At 40.9% G+C, this 22,587-nt stretch overlaps 1 protein-coding gene across 2 annotated transcripts in view; it reads right to left on the minus strand.

Moving 5' to 3' along the window:
• Positions 1 to 425: 425 nt before the first annotated feature.
• The window catches only part of LOC126198675 (probable cytochrome P450 6a13), an 82,152-nt gene continuing 59,990 nt past the window's right edge, over positions 426 to 22,587 (minus strand). For both annotated transcript variants that reach the window (XM_049935167.1, XM_049935168.1), the window contains exons 5-7: positions 11,656 to 11,877; positions 8,861 to 9,112; positions 426 to 800 (exon numbers count right to left, since the gene is read on the minus strand). In XM_049935167.1, the coding sequence (XP_049791124.1) occupies positions 634 to 800; positions 8,861 to 9,112; positions 11,656 to 11,877 (641 nt within the window). In that variant the 3' untranslated portion in view covers positions 426 to 633. The remainder of the gene's footprint in view (positions 801 to 8,860; positions 9,113 to 11,655; positions 11,878 to 22,587) is intronic.

Raw genomic sequence — 22,587 nt, forward strand, 5'->3', positions numbered from 1 at the left:
CACCATTGCTGTACTGCATGTTTGAGCTTCTTTATTAAACAGCACGTTTACAATTATTGTTTTCGTTTGGGGCTAACTAACTTAGAGATTGAAGTTCAGATCGATACATTCGTTAGGAGGTCAGCTAAATTTGCGAATCAACAGAAAGGCACTAATTAGAATCTGAAACTAAATATTTAAGTCTACTTGAGGCTGTCACAGTTGTCTTTCGTTCACCAACGTATATTTCGAAGCTCAACTTTATCTTCAACGACGGCAATTTTCCGTCGAGGGACGTTCACTGTAATGTCAACGAGACGGAATTTTGCTGCTTTACGTTGTACATAACGCCGTAGTGAAATATATTCTCCATCTTACTACGGCCAGCCAAAGCAATGAGGTTGAGGCCGGTTTCTTAAACGTACATAGAGAGTAAACTGCACCAATGAAAAATTAATGGACAGACTTTAGTATTAAATCTTCCATTTCACAAGTTAGTTACAAACGATGTCGTGGTTCACGGCTCACATATGTTACTAAACAAAAATTTGTGTATGATTGTTATGGAAAGTATAGATGAAGTCTGAGTCAGATGATACACTTCAAGCCCCCAAGTGTTCACTACTTCCTTAGAATGCGCTGCCCTCCATCTTGTCAGGTCCTCGTGGAGATACGCACGTTGATGCCTCCAATGGATGACGTCACAGCTGACTTGGGATCCATCTTCAGCTTGGCAGGCGTCTTGCTGGTGGCACTGAAGACGAACTTGGAGACCAGGGAAGCGATGCCCAGCTTGGCCTGCACCAGGCCGAAACGCATACCTGCACAGACAAGTCATGTCCTGGTGAATGCCGTACGTGGTGTCTGCGTAATTCATTTCTCACCAACATATTACAGCATTAATTCAAGACATGTCTTTTGTTTGGATGAAAACGCGAACTTCCCTACGACAAGAAAACTCTGTATACTTTCCGAATCACTTTGACATGCGACACAGAGGGTTCTTTCTTTTGTGACTGTAATAATGTTTCTACTCATTCCATCGACAGGTGCAGTGCTCTATAAACAGCTTTTTGTACGCAATTGCGTGAGCTGTTTTTATCCATTTCTTTTATGAACAGATGATACGGGGCAGATACACTAATGAACCAAAGCATTATGACCACCTCCTTTATAGCTTCTTTGACCGTACTTGGAACGAAATACATCACTGATTCAGCATATTAGGGATCCGGTAGTCTGTTGATAGTTTTGTGGAGATATGTGTCATTAGATTATGCACAGGTCATGTAATTCGCATAAATAAAGTGCCACTGATTTGCATACGTGGTGGTGGCACCCAATTGCGACCAAGATGGGTTTCACAGAGTTTACATCAGGCGAATACGGTTGCCGAGACATCAACGTGCATTCTCTATAATGCTCCTCAAAAAACTGTAGCGCGGTTCTGGCTCCTAGACACGGAAAATTATACTACTGAAAGACGACGTCGGCGTCGGGGAAGACGTCAAATACGAAGCGATGCAGGTGGTTCACAGATGTCAGCGTGTCTTCTGTTACTACCACAGGTCCTACGCAAGAGCAGGAGAATGTCTCACGCTGTATAAAATGTTCAAATGTGTGTGAAATCTTATGGGACTTAACTGCTAACGTCACCAGTCCCTAAGCTTACACACTACTTAACCTAAATTATCCTAAGGACAAACACACACACCCATGCCCGAGGGAGGACTCGAGCCTCCGCCGGGACCAGCCGCACCGTCCAGGACTGGAGCTCCTGAGACCGCTCGGCTAATCCCGCCTTACGCTGTATGATACTCCTCCCATTAGGCTGAGTCTGTGGCGCGCTGCACTTCTAGAACTGCCGCTCAACTAAATGACGGCGTTTGTGGAGACGACCAGCGAACTACTGTAGCAAAAAGATGATTTACCCGAAGAATTGACACATTTACATTCATCGACTGTCGAATCCCAATGGTCCCGTGCCCACTGCAGTCGTAAGTGAGCATGTCTTGGTTCAACATGTGAACACGTAGGGTGCTCTGCTGTCGAGCTCCATGTTCAACAATATACGATGAACGGTGTGCTCCAGAATACTTGCGAGTGCACCAACATCGCGCTGTTTCGGCACGGATTCCACAGATTAGCATCTGTCCTACTTTACAGAGCAGACAAGCCTCCGGACCCCACGTTCTGAGAAGAGTCGTGTACGTCCAAGCATTCAGCGCCTAGAGGTAGTTTCACTATCCTCCTACCTCTTCCACGACAGTAGCACGTGAACATTCGACCACTTACACCGTTTCCGAGATACTCGTTCACAGGCTCTGTGTAATAATAATCTGTCCTTTCTCAAAGTCGCTTATCTCAATGGATTTCCCCATTTGCAGCCCATATCTTCGCTAGCGTGATCCGCCGTCCTCGTCTGCTCTGCTTACGTACTTTTGTTACCGCGTCACGTGCCCGCAACACAACCACGCGTCATCTAGCGGCGCGGTGAGCAGTTGTCATAATGTTTTGGCTTATGAGCGTACGTTGTGACCGAAGAATTTGAAACCCCTCTTTTGGGGACATCTCTTCACCTTTTGTGTGAATTTCCTGAAAATTATTATCGGTAACATTACAGTATTACAATTACGGACTTCAGCTTACTGTATTTCGCAAAGCTGGAGCGGACACACGTGCCGCGAACTGGGGCTAGCGATGTAAAAACTTCACTAGTTATCAGCCTTAGTAAACTATGTTTTGGCTGATTTTTCGTAGGTTGGTGTTCACTGATGCGTTCTCTTGGCCAATATATGATACCGTGAGGGAGAGTGTGGAAGAATGGTTTGTTTTTCGAACGGTGGCGTGCAAACTACATTGCTCTCAAACTGCTGCTTTCATTTTATATATATATATATATTTTATATATATATATATATATATATATATATATATATATATAGCGGCTTCGAGGGTTAATTCATTGAACTAAAATACTGTGGGTTTGAGAAACTAACATACCACAACATATCACGTAGACAAGGGGGACAAGTCCTTCTTTTGTAGTGAGATAAATCAGTTATAACTATGCCCCACTTACTTTGCTCTATATTTACGATATACTTCTACTGAACTGTTGGCCAATAAATTGACTTAGCGTTCGTTGGTATACGTCATTTGGAACCTTAAGGGATCAAAACTACGGTTTGTTTCGGTGAGGATCCAGTTACTCGATTCTATAATCTTTAGCATTTTTAACTTGCATTGAGCGAATTTGTCATTACGGGAAGCATCTTCGAATGAATGATATTGTTTTTGATGAATCTGAGTAATGAATATGTTCTCACAATATTTCAAACAATTGAATATATAATTTCAAACAGTGTAGAGAGGTTCTACATAACTCTCTTTGAGAGTGCATAGGTGCTCTAGTAAGTTAGGAAGAAGGTTGTCCTTTGATCTTGGCACAAGGACCTATTTACATCTATTGTAGTGGCAATACTAACTGCTTCATGATGAAATACCAACCGGTACTAATCAAACAAAATTTCATTGAACCCTGATTTCGTTATCTGTTTTCGTAATATAGACGGAACGTACAGACTCAGATTGCATAAAAAATTACATAGTTTGTGCATATAATTCACATAGCGAATTTATAGTCATAATGTTGCAAATATTTATAATATCTGCCTTAAACGACTGTTATTGAGGTACTCTAGGCATTTTAACGCTATAGTGAAGGGCTTCTTTGTTTAGAGTGTCTCCCAGTTCAGATTTCACAACATCTTTGTTTCTCTCCCACCACTCAAAGACCCCTGTTACCATTCGACTGCCTCCTTTTTTTATTTTATACGGATTCCACTCCCAGACAGTCCGACCCATATTGGTCCATATGCTTGAAAACTTATATTTTTATGCTCCATTCAGAGTTTTGCAAGTAATTTCGTAGCCGGCCGGGGTGGTCTAGCGGTTCTGGCGCTGCAGTCCGCAACCGCGGGACTGCTACGGTCGCAGGTTCGAATCCTGCCTCGGGCATGGGTGTGTGTGATGTCCTTAGGTTAGTTAGGTTTAAGTAGTTCTAAGTTGTAGGGGACTTATGACCTAAGATGTTGAGTCCCATAGTGCTCAGAGCCATTTGAACCAAGTAATCTCGTATTTAGAGAAACTGCACTTTCCCCGTATCCCACCAGTGAACGACAATCTTGCACTTGCTTTTATTACACTCCATACATCTCTACATTATTGCTCACAAGTAATTGATATAACGTACTCTAAGTGTGGCTCATTAACTTGGTGGTCAAAGAGGACCATGCTTTTATGTGTAGAAAATTTGACATTACCAGCTGCCCGTGTGGGGAACGGTAATAACTTGCGCAATGAGACGTAATTGACATCCAAACAATTCATTTGTCCATGCACCAACTGGGTTCGCCATAAACTTAACAAGACGGTAACACAGAAACAACGAAATGTCTCACAATCTTGTTAGATCGGTTACTGCTGCTACAATGGCACGTTATCAAGATTCAAGTGAAACTGAACGTGGTGTTACAGTCGGCGCACGAGCGATGGGACCAATGACGACTGAAGAGAATCGTTCAACGTGACGGAAGTGCAGTCCTTCCGCAAATTGCTGCAGATTTCAGTGCTGGGCCATCAACAAGTGTCAGCGTCTGAACCATTCACCGAAACATCTCGATATGGGCTTTCGGAGCCGAAGGCCCACTCGTGTATCCTTGATGACTGCATGACACAAAGCTTTACGGCTCGCCTGGGCCCGTCAACACCAACATTAGACCGTTGACGGCTGGAAACATGTTGCCTGGTAGGACGAGTCTCGTTTCTGGTTGTATCGAGCGGATGGACGTGTATGGATATGGGCACAACCTCATGAATCCGTGGACCCTGCAAGTCAGCAGGAGACTGTTCAATCTGGTGGAGGCTCTGCAATGGTGTGGGACGTGTGCAGTTGGAGCGATATGGTACTCATGATACGTCTAGATACGACTCTGACAGGTGACACCTACGTAACCATCCTGTCTGATCGCCTGCATCCCTTCATGTCCACTGTGCATTTCTACGGACTTGGGCAATTCTAGCAGGACAATGCGACACTCCACACGTTCAGAATTGGCACAGAGTGGCCCCAGGAACAATCTTCTAAGTTTAAACACTTCCGCTGGCCAAAAAAACTCCGTAGACAACAACATTAGTGAGCATATCTGAGATGCCTTGCAACGTGCTGTTCAGAAGAGTACTCCACGTCGTGTTGTGGCACTTCTGTGTGCTCGCGGGGCCCTACACGATATTAGGCAGGTTTACCAGTTTCTCTGGCTCTTCCTGCACACCGCAACATCATCAGCTAACAGCCGCAGATTGCTGCCCACCCTGTGTGCAAGATCATTTACAGGGTGTTTCAAAAATGACCGGTATATTTGAAACGGCAATAAAAACTAAACGAGCAGCGATGAAATACACCGTTTGTTGCAATATGCTTCGGACAACAGTACATTTTCAGGCGGACAAACTTTCGAAATTACAGTAGTTACAATTTTCTACAACAGATGGCGCTGCAAGTGATGTGAAAGATATAGAAGACAACGCAGTCTGTGGGTGCGCCATTCTGTACGTCGTCTTTCTGCTGTAAGCGTGTGCTGTTCACAACGTGCAAGTGTGCTGTAGACACCATGGTTTATTCCTTAGAACAGAGGATTTTTCTGGTGTTGGAATTACACCGCCTAGAACACAGTGTTGTTGCAACAAGACGAAGTTTTCAACGGATGTTTAATGTAACCAAAGGACCGAAAAGCGATACAATAAAGGATCTGTTTGAAAAATTTCAACGGACTGGGAACGTGACGGATGAACGTGCTGGAAAGGTAGGGCGACCGCGTACGGCAAACACAGAGGGCAACGCGCAGCTAGTGCAGCAGGTGATCCGACAGCGGCCTCGGGTTTCCGTTCGCCGCGTTGCAGCTGCGGTCCAAATGACGCCAACGTCCTCGTATCGTCTCATGCGCCAGAGTTTACACCTCTATCCATACAAAATTCAAACGCGGCAACCCCTCAGCGCCGCTACCATTGCTGCACGAGAGACATTCGCTAACGATATAGTGCACAGGATTGATGACGGCGATATGCATGTGGGCAGCATTTGGTTTACTGACGAAGCTTATTTTTACCTGGACGGCTTCGTCAATAAACAGAACTGGCGCATATGGGGAACCGAAAAGCCCCATGTTGCAGTCCCATAGTCCCTGCATCCTCAAAAAGTACTGGTCTGAGCCGCCATGTCTTCCAAAGGAATCATTGGCCCATTTTTCAGATCCGAAACGATTACTGCATCACGCTATCTGGACATTCATCGTGAATATGTGGCGGTACAAACTGCCTTAGACGACATTGCGAACACCTCGTGGTTTATGCAAGATGGTGCCCGGCCACATCGCACGGCCGACGTCTTTAATTTCCTGAATGAATATTTCGATGATGGTGTGATTGCTTTGGGCTATCCGAAACATACAGGAGGCGGCGTGGATTGGCCTCCATATTCGCCAGACATGAACCCCTGTGACTTCTTTCTGTGGGGACACTTGAAAGACCAGGTGTACCGCCAGAATCCAGAAACAATTGAACAGCTGAAGCAGTACATCTCATCTGCATGTGAAGCCATTCCGCCAGACACGTTGTCAAAGGTTTCGGGTAATTTCATTCAGAGACTACGCCATATTATTGCTACGCATGATGGATATGTGGAAAATATCGTACTATAGAGTTTCCCAGACCGCAGCGCCATCTGTTGTTGAAAATTGTATCTACTGTAATTTCGAAAGTTTGTCTGCCTGAAAATGTACTGTTGTCCCAAGCATATTGCAACAAACGGTGTATTTCTATCGCTGCTCGTTTAGTTTTTATTGCCGTTTCAAATATACCGGTCATTTTTGAAACACCCTGTATGTACACTGAAAATAACAAAGGTACTATCACAGTTGCATCGGGAGCTCCTGATGTTACCCCTGTCTCCGATGAACACTCGACGTCGACGGCAACATACTGCTCTCTTATTTACGATGTCTTCCAGCCAGTCACGTATCTGGGAGCCTATTCAACTCGCACGTACCGTCGTTAACAGTCTGCAGTAGTGTACCATGTAAATGATTCTCGGGAATGTAGAAATATGAATCTACCTGTCGTCCTTCATCCTTAGTTCACAGTATATCGTGTGAGAAAAGAGCAAGCTGGGTTAGCATGAAGCCATTCAAACAACAGAAAGATGTATTGACTCTATTACGGGCGACGGTGCGTAACACATTCTCTGAACCGCACATAACCAGATAAGATTAATAAGTATTGCACAACCGGACCAGGCAAATTATTGTTTAGGTGGTTCAAAATGGTTCAAATGGCTCTGAGCACTATGGGACTTAACATCTATGGTCATCAGTCCCCTAGAACTTAGAACTACTTAAACCTAACTAACCTAAGCACATCACACAACACCCAGCCATCACGAGGCAGAGAAAATGCATGACCCCGCCGGGAATCGAACCCGGGAACGGGAAGTGAGAACGCTACCGCACGACCACGAGCTGCGGGCTTGTTTAGGTGGGCGGTATTACTCTGTCGGTTAATTAGTTAAGACTTGTGACATCGTCATTACATCCTATGAACCACAGTGCAGATGCTTGTGTAAGTTTTTATTTAGTTATTTGTTTTTCGCGTGTGACGAGGTCTCAGTTCCATATGTAAGTGTCGACACTTTTACTGTTTTGCCAAGTTTCGTGACTCTTTCTGTGCTTACTTTGTGTTTAAAGTTTTTAGAGATTGTGGCACATACTGCTTTTATTGAAAGCTTCCGAGCATTTTCTGTACGTTTCTGTTTCGAAAATGTGAGATATCACACCTCAAGTACGTAAAACTACAAGATGTTTAGCCGCACTGGTACCTCGTCACAGAATGACATTACTTTGTTTCTGTGTTACAGGTGTTGAAGATAAATTATTTCACAAAGAAAAGAGATAGTGTACAAAAATATCTGGAGCTTGTATTCATTTTCATCTTAGAACATTAAGTCGTTCACATACACAACTTCTTAAGAAAACTGTTGCTGTTATTCCTTTGGCCCAAATGTGTTTCTATTATCTATTGTTTAAAGGGAGAGACATTACGTATACCAAAAGGCGTCGATGATGAATTTTACTTCTGTGTCATTTCTCTACTTTTTTAATCGTATGTTCAAAAAAATGGTTCAAATGGCTCTGAGCACTATGGGACTCAACTGCTGTGGTCATAAGTCCCCTAGAACTTAGAACTACTTAAACCTAACTAACCTAAGGACATCACACACATCCATGCCCGAGGCAGGATTCGAACCTGCGACCGTAGCAGTCGCACAGTTCCGGACTGCGCGCCTAGAACAGCGAGACCACCGCGGCCGGCTAATCGTATGTTGTTCCGTCTTTTAGTTTAATTCTAGTACCATTCCTTAACATTACAAACCTTGAATAAAATAGTTTGCGATATCCTTTAGTTTCATTAATTTCCTTTCCACTTTGTTCATACAACAAAAAGTTTTTTTTAAAGTCTTCGAATGGGATATGTCTAATTTACATTCGATACTCTTTTCAGTCATTTGCTGGAGAATCAAATGTTGAGATGTGCGTGAAATCTTATGGGACTTAACTGCTAAGGTCATCAGTCTCTAAGCTTACACACTACTTAACCTAAATTATCCTAAGGACAAACACACACATCCATGCCCGGGGGAGGACTCGAACCTTCGCCGGGACGAGCCGCACAGTCCATGACTGCAGCGCCTGAGACCGCTCGGCTAATCCCCAGCGGCTGTATATTTTTTAAAAAAATTTAACTACCTAAGCATTGTGGGGTCACTTACCTATGCAGATGCGCGGTCCCTCTCCGAACGGCAGGTAAACAAAATGGTGTCGTGACGCCTTGCCCTCTTCGGTAAAGCGCTCAGGGTCAAACTTTTCCGGGTCCGGGTAGTACTTGGGATCGTGGTGTATCGCGTATACCGGTATAAACACCTTCACGCCATTCTCTATCCTGACCCTGGTGCCTGGTAGAGTGTAGGGGTCGGTGCACACTCGGCCCAAGTTAGCTACAGGCGGATACTTCCGAAGTGTCTCTGCAAATGAAAGAGTGAAGGGAATCAGCACTTCTAAATCTTTAATACCACCCGCACACAAAAACTGCTGTAAAAACTAATAACAAAATCCGTCCACTGACTTTTATAGCGTTTTTAGTTCGTCAACGTACCTTTCTAAATCACAGCCTTATCAGGGCTTACGTTATTGCGAAGGCAGCACGTCGGAAAAGCCTAGCTGCAAATTTGGCTGATTTCTTTTGGATGTGATAGCACCATGAAGCAACTCCCACAATTTCAGCACACACAGTTTTCAAAGATGGCGCCATATGGTTCCAATAACATGAGAAATTACTGTTGCTATAAAAGACAGCAGTTGGATTTTATTAATTAATCTTTTCATGTATTTCATATTCTCGGTTTACCAATAGGAGCCTCAGTCGCTACCATTAAAAATAGTAACTTCAAAATTAACCATTTTATTTTACGTGTTCTGGCTTTTTCAGAGCAAGCTTCAGAGGCAAGCCTGCCACTTTGCTCTGTGTGAATTTGTTTAATTGTTCAAGTAATGGTCTAATCTGACTTTAATATATATAATTCTTAAATTCGTTCATTTATTCACATTCTATTAACAAGGTAACCCTTCAGGGATGTAGAACGAGTCAAATTATATATTAAATGGTGAAATTTCTGAATAGCATATGAACAATCAGTTACGACTATTGCTGATGTACCAACATTATTTATTATGAGAATTATTTTATAAGCAGAAAATTAAATAGCTTCAGAAAAGACCACTGTTGTTCCTCTTACATTACTGATCTGCTGAATTTATCTAACACCTCATATCAAACATTTAAGTAATTTCCAATAAAGTACCGTCAACTGCGTATAATTTATTAGAATTGGAGACTGCTTTATGTCGAAGTTAGTGTCAACAGTGGTACACATCGAGTGAAAATGTAGTGATACACATTTTCTAGAATGGAGTCTAATAATGAATTCTCTTACTTTAGGTGTGACTGTTGGTGGAATTCTATTCTCCATCTCACGTCAACAGACAACCTGTAACAGACTTCTGCACCGAAATTTAAAGCTCCTTTTGGAATACTAGCTAGGGAGTCCTAGTCTCGGCGATAAATTTATGAACACCATCTCTTGCAGCAATAAGTTTCTTGATGTACTGGTACAATTCTACGATTTCGGCCTTATAACGTTAGTATATTAGGTGGAATTTATGATGCAGTATCATCAACTCAACGGTGGGAAATATTACAATGTTGGGTCCTTGAACTGTCTGGCATGGAAATAAATGTCCTGATTGCACTTTTTTCGAAAGGAATATCGTGTACATTAGTAAAACTGTCAAATAGTACGACAATATGTCACTGGGTTAAATTCACAGTCTTTTCTACGTAAAATATGCTCAGGCGCAACGTTCAATCAAAGGCTATAAAAGTGTGGGATGGAGTTAGATATCACAGTTATTCAGCTTGTAGAATGATGAATAAATGAAGAAAGAGGACTGAAAGTACAAGTTGGGCAAAACAAATCAGTAATAATGTTTGCAGACTACATAGCAGTATGGGGAGATTGTAATGAAGACATGGAAGTACAAGTGAAGCATAAACAGGGCGATGAAGAAGGTGGTGGGCAGTAGTGGAAAGGACAATAGTGACTTATTTAAAATTAAAGAGCTGCGAACGATACATTAGCGGAAAAAGTCCGAGAATTTTGGCATCTAGCTGGCAAGATTCCTCAGGATGACTGAGGCAGAGAATGCATTAGAAGTTGAATATTTTCTGAATAAAGGAGCTGAAATATGGTCAGTTATTGATAAAGGAATGAGGAAGATGTTTCCGTTAACGTTCGATTCGCATACACCATTCTAAGGAAGTAAACCATGGACAGTCACAAATCTAGACAAGCAGAATCTGGTAACAGTTGAAATGTGGTGATATCGAAGAACTTTAAAAATTATGTGGCAAAATGAAGTATGAAACAGAGAACTGCTAGAGAATAGGTGTGGAAAGAAGTCTACGGATGGCCCTTACCAGAAGGTGTTACAGGTCAGTGAGACTTCTACTTCAGCGTACATGAAAAATTTCCTTGACACTGGGACTAGAATATACACAACAACTTGTAGAGAACGTTGCGTGTAGTAGTTAAAGATAGGAAAATATAGAGGACAGCAGCGAACTTGTGGAGGGGCTTAATAAAAATAATAATAATAACAAAAAAAGAAAACTGATCTCATATCTGTCAACAGCGCAGTGCTTTAAATCATTTCCTTAATCGTCGCTTGTTAGTTTCACGGCAAATGTTGTGTTAACTGGTGTGAATGAAAATCTCGGTTTTCCAGCAGGGTGGAATTGTTGAGATTCTGCGATGTTTTGACAAGTGTCGTATTCATCATCTTTTGTCGGAGTTCACTATCTCAACACTGCCAGTCGGCTTACAAACCAGGAGCTTTTTATCATTGTGTTCACATGGCTCGTGTTTATAGGCGTAACTTTCTCACTTTCTACAGGTGTATTTAAACTCGGTGGTTGGAGAATTCCTTATAAGAATAGGGGCAGCCTCACCTGCGACCACCATGTCCAGATAGGTCATCTCCTGTACAGCTTCGTACGTCACCTTGCCCCCGTGTTTGCTCAGCACGCTGTCGACTTCAGCCCTGAGGCGATCCTGGATTTCCGGGTTGACTGCCAACTCATGGATGCAGAAGCTCATTGTCGTGGAAGACGTCTCGAAACCAGCCACGAAGAAAACGAAGCACTGCGCGGCGAATAGGTTGTCTGTGAACGCTGAAACAAGGTAGACCGACGTTAGTCTGCTAGAGGTCTACACGACGCTCAGTTATTTTCTTTCACAAAATAAATTAGCAGTTCAGACATTCGTCCATCTATAGCAAAGTCTTGCTGAATCGCTGTTTGTATAAAATATTGTAATGCAGCTTAGCAGACTATCACGGTGGTGTACTCGTTTCCGTAAAGGTCTGGTGAACACTGAGGACAAGCGGAGAAGTGGAAGGCTATCGACTACGCCTCTCAGGTTGTTCTTAATGTTATTTTGAGAGACGTTCGGCGAAAAGTATTTGAGGAAATTGAATATAAGGCCAGAACGCCTGTCGCTTCAGTTTTAAGAATCAAATTTGAAAAGTTAAAAGACGAGAAAAATTGCTGCTCATTTTGCACGATAATGAAACACAGCATAATGCCCTACCAGTGAAATAGTCGACAAATGCGGGTGGGAAATACTATCCCATCCACTATAGGGTCTGATATGGGGCCGTCACTCTTTGATTTGTTTCCCGAGAAAAAACTCCGTGGAAAAAGTTTTGGCGGAACGGAGGTGATCCTACTCGGAACACGAAAGTTACCATAGCGTTGGGAAGCTGTCAGATGAAAGAATGGAGATTGAAGGCCTGTAGAGATATTTTGTAAAATAAATTATTTTCTTCAATTCTGACTTACAGTGGGCAGAACGTATGAAATGAGTCTCGTACACGCCGAACCTTTAATGATACCATAATTCTATTCTCACTCTGATTATAAGAAACTTTATCAAACTACGTCTAGTATATTGTTGCATGTAGTTGCATTATTTACAAGTTTTTTCAAGCTTTTTCAAGCTGAACTGTATTAAACTCTGCTGTGTGTCTTGTAAACCGCAAAGAGACAAAATAAATCTAGTTTCTGTGTCCCAAGTTTGATGTGTCATTTCGGAGAAATTACGATATGTAGAACTTAGGACTTGCCTGCTTCTCCACGTCTGTATTTTCGTATGAAAAAGCGAATTTGATAGCGATATTTCTGTAATTTATACACCTGTGTCGGGATATTCTACTTCCTTCTGTGAGGATTCCCTTACAATTAATCTCGGTGAAAATAGAATTACGTTAATTTAACGGTTCTAGAAATATTCGATGTGCACAGGTTAGCTAACTCATCTTGTATATTCTCACCACCTCTCTAGAGATATTGGCCCAAAACCCTTATCGTACATCTACTACTATATGACTACTGTGTAGTCTGCAGTTGTTTGGCAAAGGATTCATCGAACCTACTTCAGCCTGGTTCTCTTACGTTCCACTCCCGAACAGCGCCCAGGAGAAACGAACACAAATCTTTCCTTGCGAGTTCCATTTCTCTCATTTTTTTACGATGATAATTTCTCTCTACGTAGGGTATTTCCGTAAGGCAAATGGTTCGAATTGCTCTGAGCACTATGGGACTTAACATCTGAGGTCATCAGTCGCCTAGAAATTATAACGACTTAAACCTAACTAACCTAAGGACATCACACACATCCATGCCCGAGGCAGGATTCGAACCTGCGACCGTAGCAGTCTCGCGGTTCCGGACTGAAGCGCCCAGAACCGCACGGCCACCGAGGCCAGCGTTTCCGTAAAAGCGTGCGAAAATCTAGCAGGAGATAGAGAATGCTCGGCTGAACAATTCGAGGTAGGAAACCTGGGCTCGGAGACGCCAGCTTAATGAGATATGGATATAAACCTTTCTACCGCTTTGTCTGCCGTTACTGTTTTCCAGCTTATTTATAACTAACATACGATGAGTTTACCCGTTCTGTGTTGTTTATTTACGTGAACATCCTTTATTTCCTGGAATGAAACGGGGAGGACGACCCGGATTACCGGGAAGTTATGAGGTTGGTGCGAAGGGCTCTACCTGCGTTGCTGGCTGTTCATGAGGCCATGCGGATACAGCAAGACGGTGCACCGACTCACTTCGGTGTGGATGTTCGCGACCATCCTAATGCTGTATCTCCAGGTCGCTGGACAGGACGGGGATATCCTATTCCATGGCATGCGAGGCCACCTGCGCTGAGTCTCCTTGTTTATTTACTACGGGGATATCTGAAATGTATGAGACTCCAATAGTTATTGACATGGAATTAGTTGCCCTTGATTATTTACTACGGGGATATCTAAAGTGTATGAGACTCCAATAGTTATGGAGATCGAATTAGTGGCCCTTGATTATTTACTACAGGGATATCTAAAGTGTATGAGACTCCAATAGTTATGGAGATGGAATTAGTGGCCCTTGATTATTTACTACGGGGATATCTAAAGTGTGTGAGACTCCAATAGTTATGGAGATGGAATTAGTGGCCCTTGACTATTTACTACGGCGATATCTAAAGTGTATGAGACTCCAATAGTTATGGAGATGGAATTAGTGGCCATTGATTATTTACTACGGGGATATCTAAAGTGTATGAGACTCCAATAGTTATGGAGATGGAATTAGTGGCCCTTGATTATTTACTACGGCGATATCTAAAGTGTATGAGACTCCAATAGTTATGGAGATGAAATTAGTGGCCCTTGATTATTTACTACGGGGATATCTAAAGTGTATGAGACTCCAATAGTTATGGAGATGGAATTAGTGGCCCTTGATTATTTCCTACGGGGATATCTAAAGTGTATGAGACTCCAATAGTTATGGAGATGGAATTAGTGGCCCTTGATTATTTCCTACGGGGATATCTGAAGTGTATGAGACTACAATAGTTATGGAGATGGAATTAGTGGCCCTTGATTATTTACTATGGGGATATCTAAAGTGTATGAGACTCCAATAGTTATGGAGATGGAATTAGTGGCCCTTGATTATTTCCTACGGGGATATCTAATGTGTATGAGACTCCAATAGATATTGAGATGGAATTAGTGGCCCTTGATTATTTACTACGGGGATATCTAAAGTGTATGAGACTCCAATAGTTATGGAGATGGAATTAGTGGCCCTTGTTTATTTACTACGGGGATATCTAAAGTGTATGAGACTCCAATAGTTATGGAGATGGAATTAGTGGCCCTTGATTATTTACTACGGGGATATCTAATGTGTATGAGACTCCAATAGATATTGAGATGGAATTAGTGGCCCTTGATTATTTCCTACGGGGATATCTGAAGTGTATGAGACTACAATAGTTATGGAGATGGAATTAGTGGCCCTTGTTTATTTACTACGGGGATATCTAAAGTGTATGAGACTCCAATAGTTATGGAGATGGAATTAGTGGCCCTTGATTATTTACTACGGGGATATCTAAAGTGTATGAGACTCCAATAGTTATGGAGATGGAATTAGTGGCCCTTGATTATTTACTACGGGGATATCTAAAGTGTATGAGACTCCAATAGTTATGGAGATGGAATTAGTGGCCCTTGATTATTTCCTACGGGGATATCTACAGTGTATGAGACTCCAATAGTTATGTAGACGGAATTAGTGGCCCTTGTTTATTTACAACGGGGATATCTGAAGTGTATGAGACTCCAATAGTTATGGAGATGGAATTAGTGGCCCTTGATTATTTACTACGGGGGTTTATATTGTGTATGAGACTCCAATAGTTATGGAGATGGAATTAGTGGCCCTTGATTATTTCCTACGGGGATATCTAAAGTGTGTGAGACTCCAATATTTATGGAGATGGAATTAGTGGCCCTTGTTTATTTACTACGGGGATATCTGAAGTGTATGAGACTCCAATAGTTATGGAGATGGAATTAGTGGCCCTTGATTATTTCCTACGGGGATATCTAAAGTGTATGAGACTCCAATAGTTATGGAGATGGCATTAGTGGCCCTTGTTTATTTCCTACGGGGATATCTAAAGTGTATGAGACTCCAATAGGTATTGAGATGGAATTAGTGGCCCTTGATTATTTACTACGGGGATATCTGAAGTGTATGAGACTCCAATAGTTATGGAGATGGAATTAGTGGCCCTTGATTATTTACTACGGGGGTTTATAAAAGGTATGAGACTCCAATAGTTATGGAGATGGAATTAGTGGCCCTTGATTATTTCCTACGGGGATATCTAATGTGTATGAGACTCCAATAGTTATGGAGATGGAATTAGTGGCCCTTGTTTATATACTACGGGGGTTTATAAAGTGTATGAGACTCCAATAGATATTGAGATGGAATTAGTGGCCCTCGATTATTTCCTACGGGGATATCTAAAGTGTATGAGACTCCAATAGTTATGGAGATGGAATTAGTGGCCCTTGATTATTTCCTACGGCGATATCTAAAGTGTATGAGACTCCAATAGTTATGGAGATGGAATTAGTGGCCCTTGATTATTTACTACGGGGATATCTAAAGTGTATGAGACTCCAATAGTTATGGAGATGGAATTAGTGGCCCTTGATTATTTACTACGGGGATATCTAATGTGTATGAGACTCCAATAGTTATGGAGATGGAATTAGTGGCCCTTGATTATTTACTACGGGGATATCTGAAGTGTATGAGACTCCAATAGTTATGGAGATGGAATTAGTGGCCCTTGTTTATTTACTACGGGGATATCTGAAGTGTATGAGACTCCAATAGATTTGGAGATGGAATTAGTGGCCCTTGATTATTTACTACGGGGATATCTAAAGTGTATGAGACTCCAATAGTTATAGAGATGGCATTAGTGGCCCTTGTTTATTTACTACGGGGATATCTGAAGTATATGAGACTCCAATAGTTATGGAGATGGAATTAGTGCCCCTTGTTTATTTACTACGGGGGTTTATAAAGTGTATGAGACTCCAATAGTTATGGAGATGGAATTAGTGGCCCTTGATTATTTACTACGGGGATATCTAATGTGTATGAGACTCCAATAGTTATGGAGATGAAATTAGTGGCCCTTGATTATTTACTACGGGGATATCTAAAGTGTATGAGACTCCAATAGTTATGGAGATGGAATTAGTGGCCCTTGATTATTTCCTACGGGGATATCTAAAGTGTATGAGACTCCAATATTTATGGAGATGGAATTAGTGGCCCTTGTTTATTTACTACGGGGATATCTGAAGTGTATGAGACTCCAATAGTTATGGAGATGGAATTAGTGGCCCTTGATTATTTCCTACGGGGATATCTAAAGTGTATGAGACTCCAATAGTTATGGAGATGGCATTAGTGGCCCTTGTTTATTTCCTACGGGGATATCTAAAGTGTATGAGACTCCAATAGGTATTGAGATGGAATTAGTGGCCCTTGATTATTTACTACGGGGATATCTGAAGTGTATGAGACTCCAATAGTTATGGAGATGGAATTAGTGGCCCTTGATTATTTACTACGGGGGTTTATAAAGTGTATGAGACTCCAATAGTTATGGAGATGGAATTAGTGGCCCTTGATTATTTCCTACGGGGATATCTAATGTGTATGAGACTCCAATAGTTATGGAGATGGAATTAGTGGCCCTTGTTTATTTACTACGGGGGTTTATAAAGTGTATGAGACTCCAATAGATATTGAGATGGAATTAGTGGCCCTTGATTATTTCCTACGGGGATATCTAAAGTGTATGAGACTCCAATAGTTATGGAGATGGAATTAGTGGCCCTTGATTATTTCCTACGGCGATATCTAAAGTGTATGAGACTCCAATAGTTATGGAGATGGAATTAGTGGCCCTTGATTATTTACTACGGGGATATCTAAAGTGTATGAGACTCCAATAGTTATGGAGATGGAATTAGTGGCCCTTGATTATTTATTACGGGGATATCTAATGTGTATGAGACTCCAATAGTTATGGAGATGGAATTAGTGGCCCTTGATTATTTACTACGGGGATATCTGAAGTGTATGAGACTCCAATAGTTATGGAGATGGAATTAGTGGCCCTTGTTTATTTACTACGGGGATATCTGAAGTGTATGAGACTCCAATAGTTATGGAGATGGAATTAGTGGCCCTTGATTATTTACTACGGGGATATCTAAAGTGTATGAGACTCCAATAGTTATAGAGATGGCATTAGTGGCCCTTGTTTATTTACTACGGGGATATCTGAAGTGTATGAGACTCCAATAGTTATGGAGATGGAATTAGTGGCCCTTGATTATTTACTACGGGGGTTTATAAAGTGTATGAGACTCCAATAGTTATGGAGATGGAATTAGTGGCCCTTGATTATTTCCTACGGGGATATCTAAAGTGTATGAGACTCCAATAGTTATGGAGATGGCATTAGTGGCCCTTGTTTATTTCCTACGGGGATATCTAAAGTGTATGAGACTCCAATAGGTATTGAGATGGAATTAGTGGCCCTTGATTATTTACTACGGGGATATCTGAAGTGTATGAGACTCCAATAGTTATGGAGATGGAATTAGTGGCCCTTGATTATTTACTACGGGGGTTTATAAAAGGTATGAGACTCCAATAGTTATGGAGATGGAATTAGTGGCCCTTGATTATTTCCTACGGGGATATCTAATGTGTATGAGACTCCAATAGTTATGGAGATGGAATTAGTGGCCCTTGTTTATTTACTACGGGGGTTTATAAAGTGTATGAGACTCCAATAGATATTGAGATGGAATTAGTGGCCCTTGATTATTTACTACGGGGGTTTATAAAGTGTATGAGACTCCAATAGTTATGGAGATGGAATTTGTGGCCCTTGATTATTTCCTACGGCGATATCTAAAGTGTATGAGACGCCAATAGTTATGGAGATGGCATTAGTGGCCCTTGTTTATTTACTACGGGGATATCTGAAGGGTATGAGACTCCAATAGTTATGGAGATGGAATTAATGGCCCTTGATTATTTACTACGGGGGTTTATAAAGTGTATGAGACTCCAATAGTTATGGAGATGGAATTAGTGGCTTTGATTATTTCCTACGGGGATATCTAATGTGTATGAGACTCCAATAGTTATGGAGATGGAATTAGTGGCCCTTGTTTATTTACTACGGGTGTTTATAAAGTGTATGAGACTCCAATAGATATTGAGATGGAATTAGTGGCCCTTGATTATTTACTACGGGGATATCTGAAGTGTATGAGACTCCAATAGTTATGGAGATGGAATTAGTGGCCCTTGATTATTTACTACGGCGATATCTAAAGTGTATGAGACTCCAATAGTTATGGAGATGGCATTAGTGGCCCTTGTTTATTTACTACGGGGATATCTGAAGTGTATGAGACTCCAATAGTTATGGAGATGGAATTAATGGCCCTTGATTATTTACTACGGGGGTTTATAAAGTGTATGAGACTCCAATAGTTATGGAGATGGAATTAGTGGCTTTGATTATTTCCTACGGGGATATCTAATGTGTATGAGACTCCAATAGTTATGGAGATGGAATTAGTGGCCCTTGATTATTTACTACGGGGGTTTATAAAGTGTATGAGACTCCAATATTTATGGAGATGGAATTAGTGGCCCTTGATTATTTCCTACGGCGATATCTTAAGTGTATGAGACTCCAATAGTTATGGAGATGGAATTAGTGGCCCTTGATTATTTACTACGGGGATATCTAAAGTGTATGAGACTCCAATAGTTATGGAGATGGAATTAGTGGCCCTTGATTATTTATTACGGGGATATCTAATGTGTATGAGACTCCAATAGTTATGGAGATGGAATTAGTGGCCCTTGATTATTTACTACGGGGATATCTGAAGTGTATGAGACTCCAATAGTTATGGAGATGGAATTAGTGGCCCTTGTTTATTTACTACGGGGATATCTGAAGTGTATGAGACTCCAATAGTTATGGAGATGGAATTAGTGGCCCTTGATTATTTACTACGGGGATATCTAAAGTGTATGAGACTCCAATAGTTATAGAGATGGCATTAGTGGCCCTTGTTTATTTACTACGGGGATATCTGAAGTATATGAGACTCCAATAGTTATGGAGATGGAATTAGTGCCCCTTGTTTATTTACTACGGGGTTTTATAAAGTGTATGAGACTCCAATAGATATTGAGATGGAATTAGTGGCCCTTGATTATTTACTACGGTGATATCTGAAGTGTATGAGACTCCAATAGTTATGGAGATGGAATTAGTGGCCCTTGATTATTTACTACGGGGGTTTATAAAGTGTATGAGACTCCAATAGTTATGGAGATGGAATTAGTGGCCCTTGATTATTTCCTACGGGGATATCTAATGTGTATGAGACTCCAATAGTTATGGAGATGGAATTAGTGGCCCTTGTTTATTTACTACGGGGGTTTATAAAGTGTATGAGACTCCAATAGATATTGAGATGGAATTAGTGGCCCTTGATTATTTACTACGGTGATATCTGAAGTGTATGAGACTCCAATAGTTATGGAGATGGAATTAGTGGCCCTTGATTATTTACTACGGCGATATCTAAAGTGTATGAGACTCCAATAGTTATGGAGATGGCATTAGTGGCCCTTGTTTATTTAGTACGGGAATATCTGAAGTGTATGAGACTCCAATAGTTATGGAGATGGAATTAATGGCCCTTGATTATTTACTACGGGGGTTTATAAAGTGTATGAGACTCCAATAGTTATGGAGATGGAATTAGTGGCTTTGATTATTTCCTACGGGGATATCTAATGTGTATGAGACTCCAATAGTTATGGAGATGGAATTAGTGGCCCTTGTTTATTTACTACGGGGGTTTATAAAGTGTATGAGACTCCAATAGATATTGAGATGGAATTAGTGGCCCTTGATTATTTACTACGGGGATATCAGAAGTGTATGAGACTGCAATAGTTATGGAGATGGAATTAGTGGCCCTTGATTATTTACTACGGCGATATCTAAAGTGTATGAGACTCCAATAGTTATAGAGATGGAATTAGTGGCCCTTGTTTATTTACTACGGGGATATCTGAAGTGTATGAGACTCCAATAGTTATGGAGATGGAATTAGTGGCCCTTGATTATTTACTACGGGGGTTTATAAAGTGTATGAGACTCCAATAGTTATGGAGATGGAATTAGTGGCCCTTGATTATTTCCTACGGGGATATCTAATGTGTATGAGACTCCAATAGTTATGGAGATGGAATTAGTGGCCCTTGTTTATTTACTACGGGGGTTTATAAAGTGTATGAGACTCCAATAGATATTGAGATGGAATTAGTGGCCCTTGATTATTTACTACGGGGGTTTATAAAGTGTATGAGACTCCAATAGTTATGGAGATGGAATTTGTGGCCCTTGATTATTTCCTACGGCGATATCTAAAGTGTATGAGACTCCAATAGTTATGGAGATGGCATTAGTGGCCCTTGTTTATTTACTACGGGGATATCTGAAGTATATGAGACTCCAATAGTTATGGAGATGGAATTAATGGCCCTTATTTATTTACTACGGGGGTTTATAAAGTGTATGAGACTCCAATAGATATTGAGTTGGAATTAGTGGCCCTTGATTATTTACTACGGTGATATCTGAAGTGTATGAGACTCCAATAAGACTTTTATCCATTGTGGATGTGGAGCACTGCGACTGTGGTGTGAAAAGGTTTTCAGAAATTACTGCAACCAGTCGCCTTTAATGTAGATGTATTTTATTTAACCATGACCGGTTTCGAGCTGCCTAGCAACTCATCATCAGATGGTATATACATTTAGTGCTTTTTTGTACCCATTGTGTGGGTGGTTGAGTATCTGTGGCTAGACAGAAACGAGAACAAATAATCGCTACATGTGGTACAGTAACACGAAATATTTACAGCATAATTTATGTTTAACGTATAAGAGCAAATAATCACTACATGTGGTACAGTTACATGAAATATTTACAGTTTAATTTACGTTTTGAGGTGTTACTTACAGATAAATCTTTCTGCAGGTATATATATCTCTTTTAGGACGTATTTTTGAAACCATTGTGTCTTGTTTTTCACAATTTCACAAGTTAAAACTTTCACTAGATGTATATTACTTTTATGAGGCACAGTTGGAAACATATATCTTGTTTTTCGTAAACATCACTGAACACACTTAGCCACAGATACGAATACAGGTTTTACACATTATAAACAAGCCAAAGATTGCAATATAACTACAGTATCAAAGATTTCAAGTTGACCAGAGGCGTTATTAGTCATCACACACACTGACAAGAGATTTGTCTTTATTACATAGAAAATAAATGTAAATTAGCTTAAACTAGTAAAATGTTTATTTATAAATTAACTGTGCAATTTTAACAGGTATATAAAACTAGATTTTTTTTTTTTTTTTTTTTTTTTTTTTTTTTTTTTTTTTTTTTTTTACATTATATTTCAGTTACATTTAAGATTATTGGTATTGAGAGTATTATGACAGTTAATTTCTTGCTCCTTCCATTGGCTCATCTTAGCATATGGGTACAAAAAAGCACTAAATGTATATACCATCTGATGATGAGTTGCTAGGCAGCTCGAAACCGGTCATGGTTAAATAAAATACATCTACATTAAAGGCGACTGGTTGCAGTAATTTCTGAAAACCTTGAGACTCCAATAGTTATGGAGATGGAATTAGTGGCCCTTGATTATTTACTACGGGGGTTTATAAAGTGTATGAGACTCCAATAGTTATGGAGATGGAATTAGTGGCCCTTGATTATTTCCTACGGGGATATCTAATGTGTATGAGACTCCAATAGTTATGGAGATGGAATTAGTGGCCCTTGTTTATTTACTACGGGGGTTTATAAAG

Source organism: Schistocerca nitens, chromosome 8, assembly GCF_023898315.1.
Source record: "Schistocerca nitens isolate TAMUIC-IGC-003100 chromosome 8, iqSchNite1.1, whole genome shotgun sequence".
In the NCBI taxonomy this organism is placed as follows: Eukaryota; Metazoa; Arthropoda; class Insecta; order Orthoptera; family Acrididae; genus Schistocerca; species Schistocerca nitens.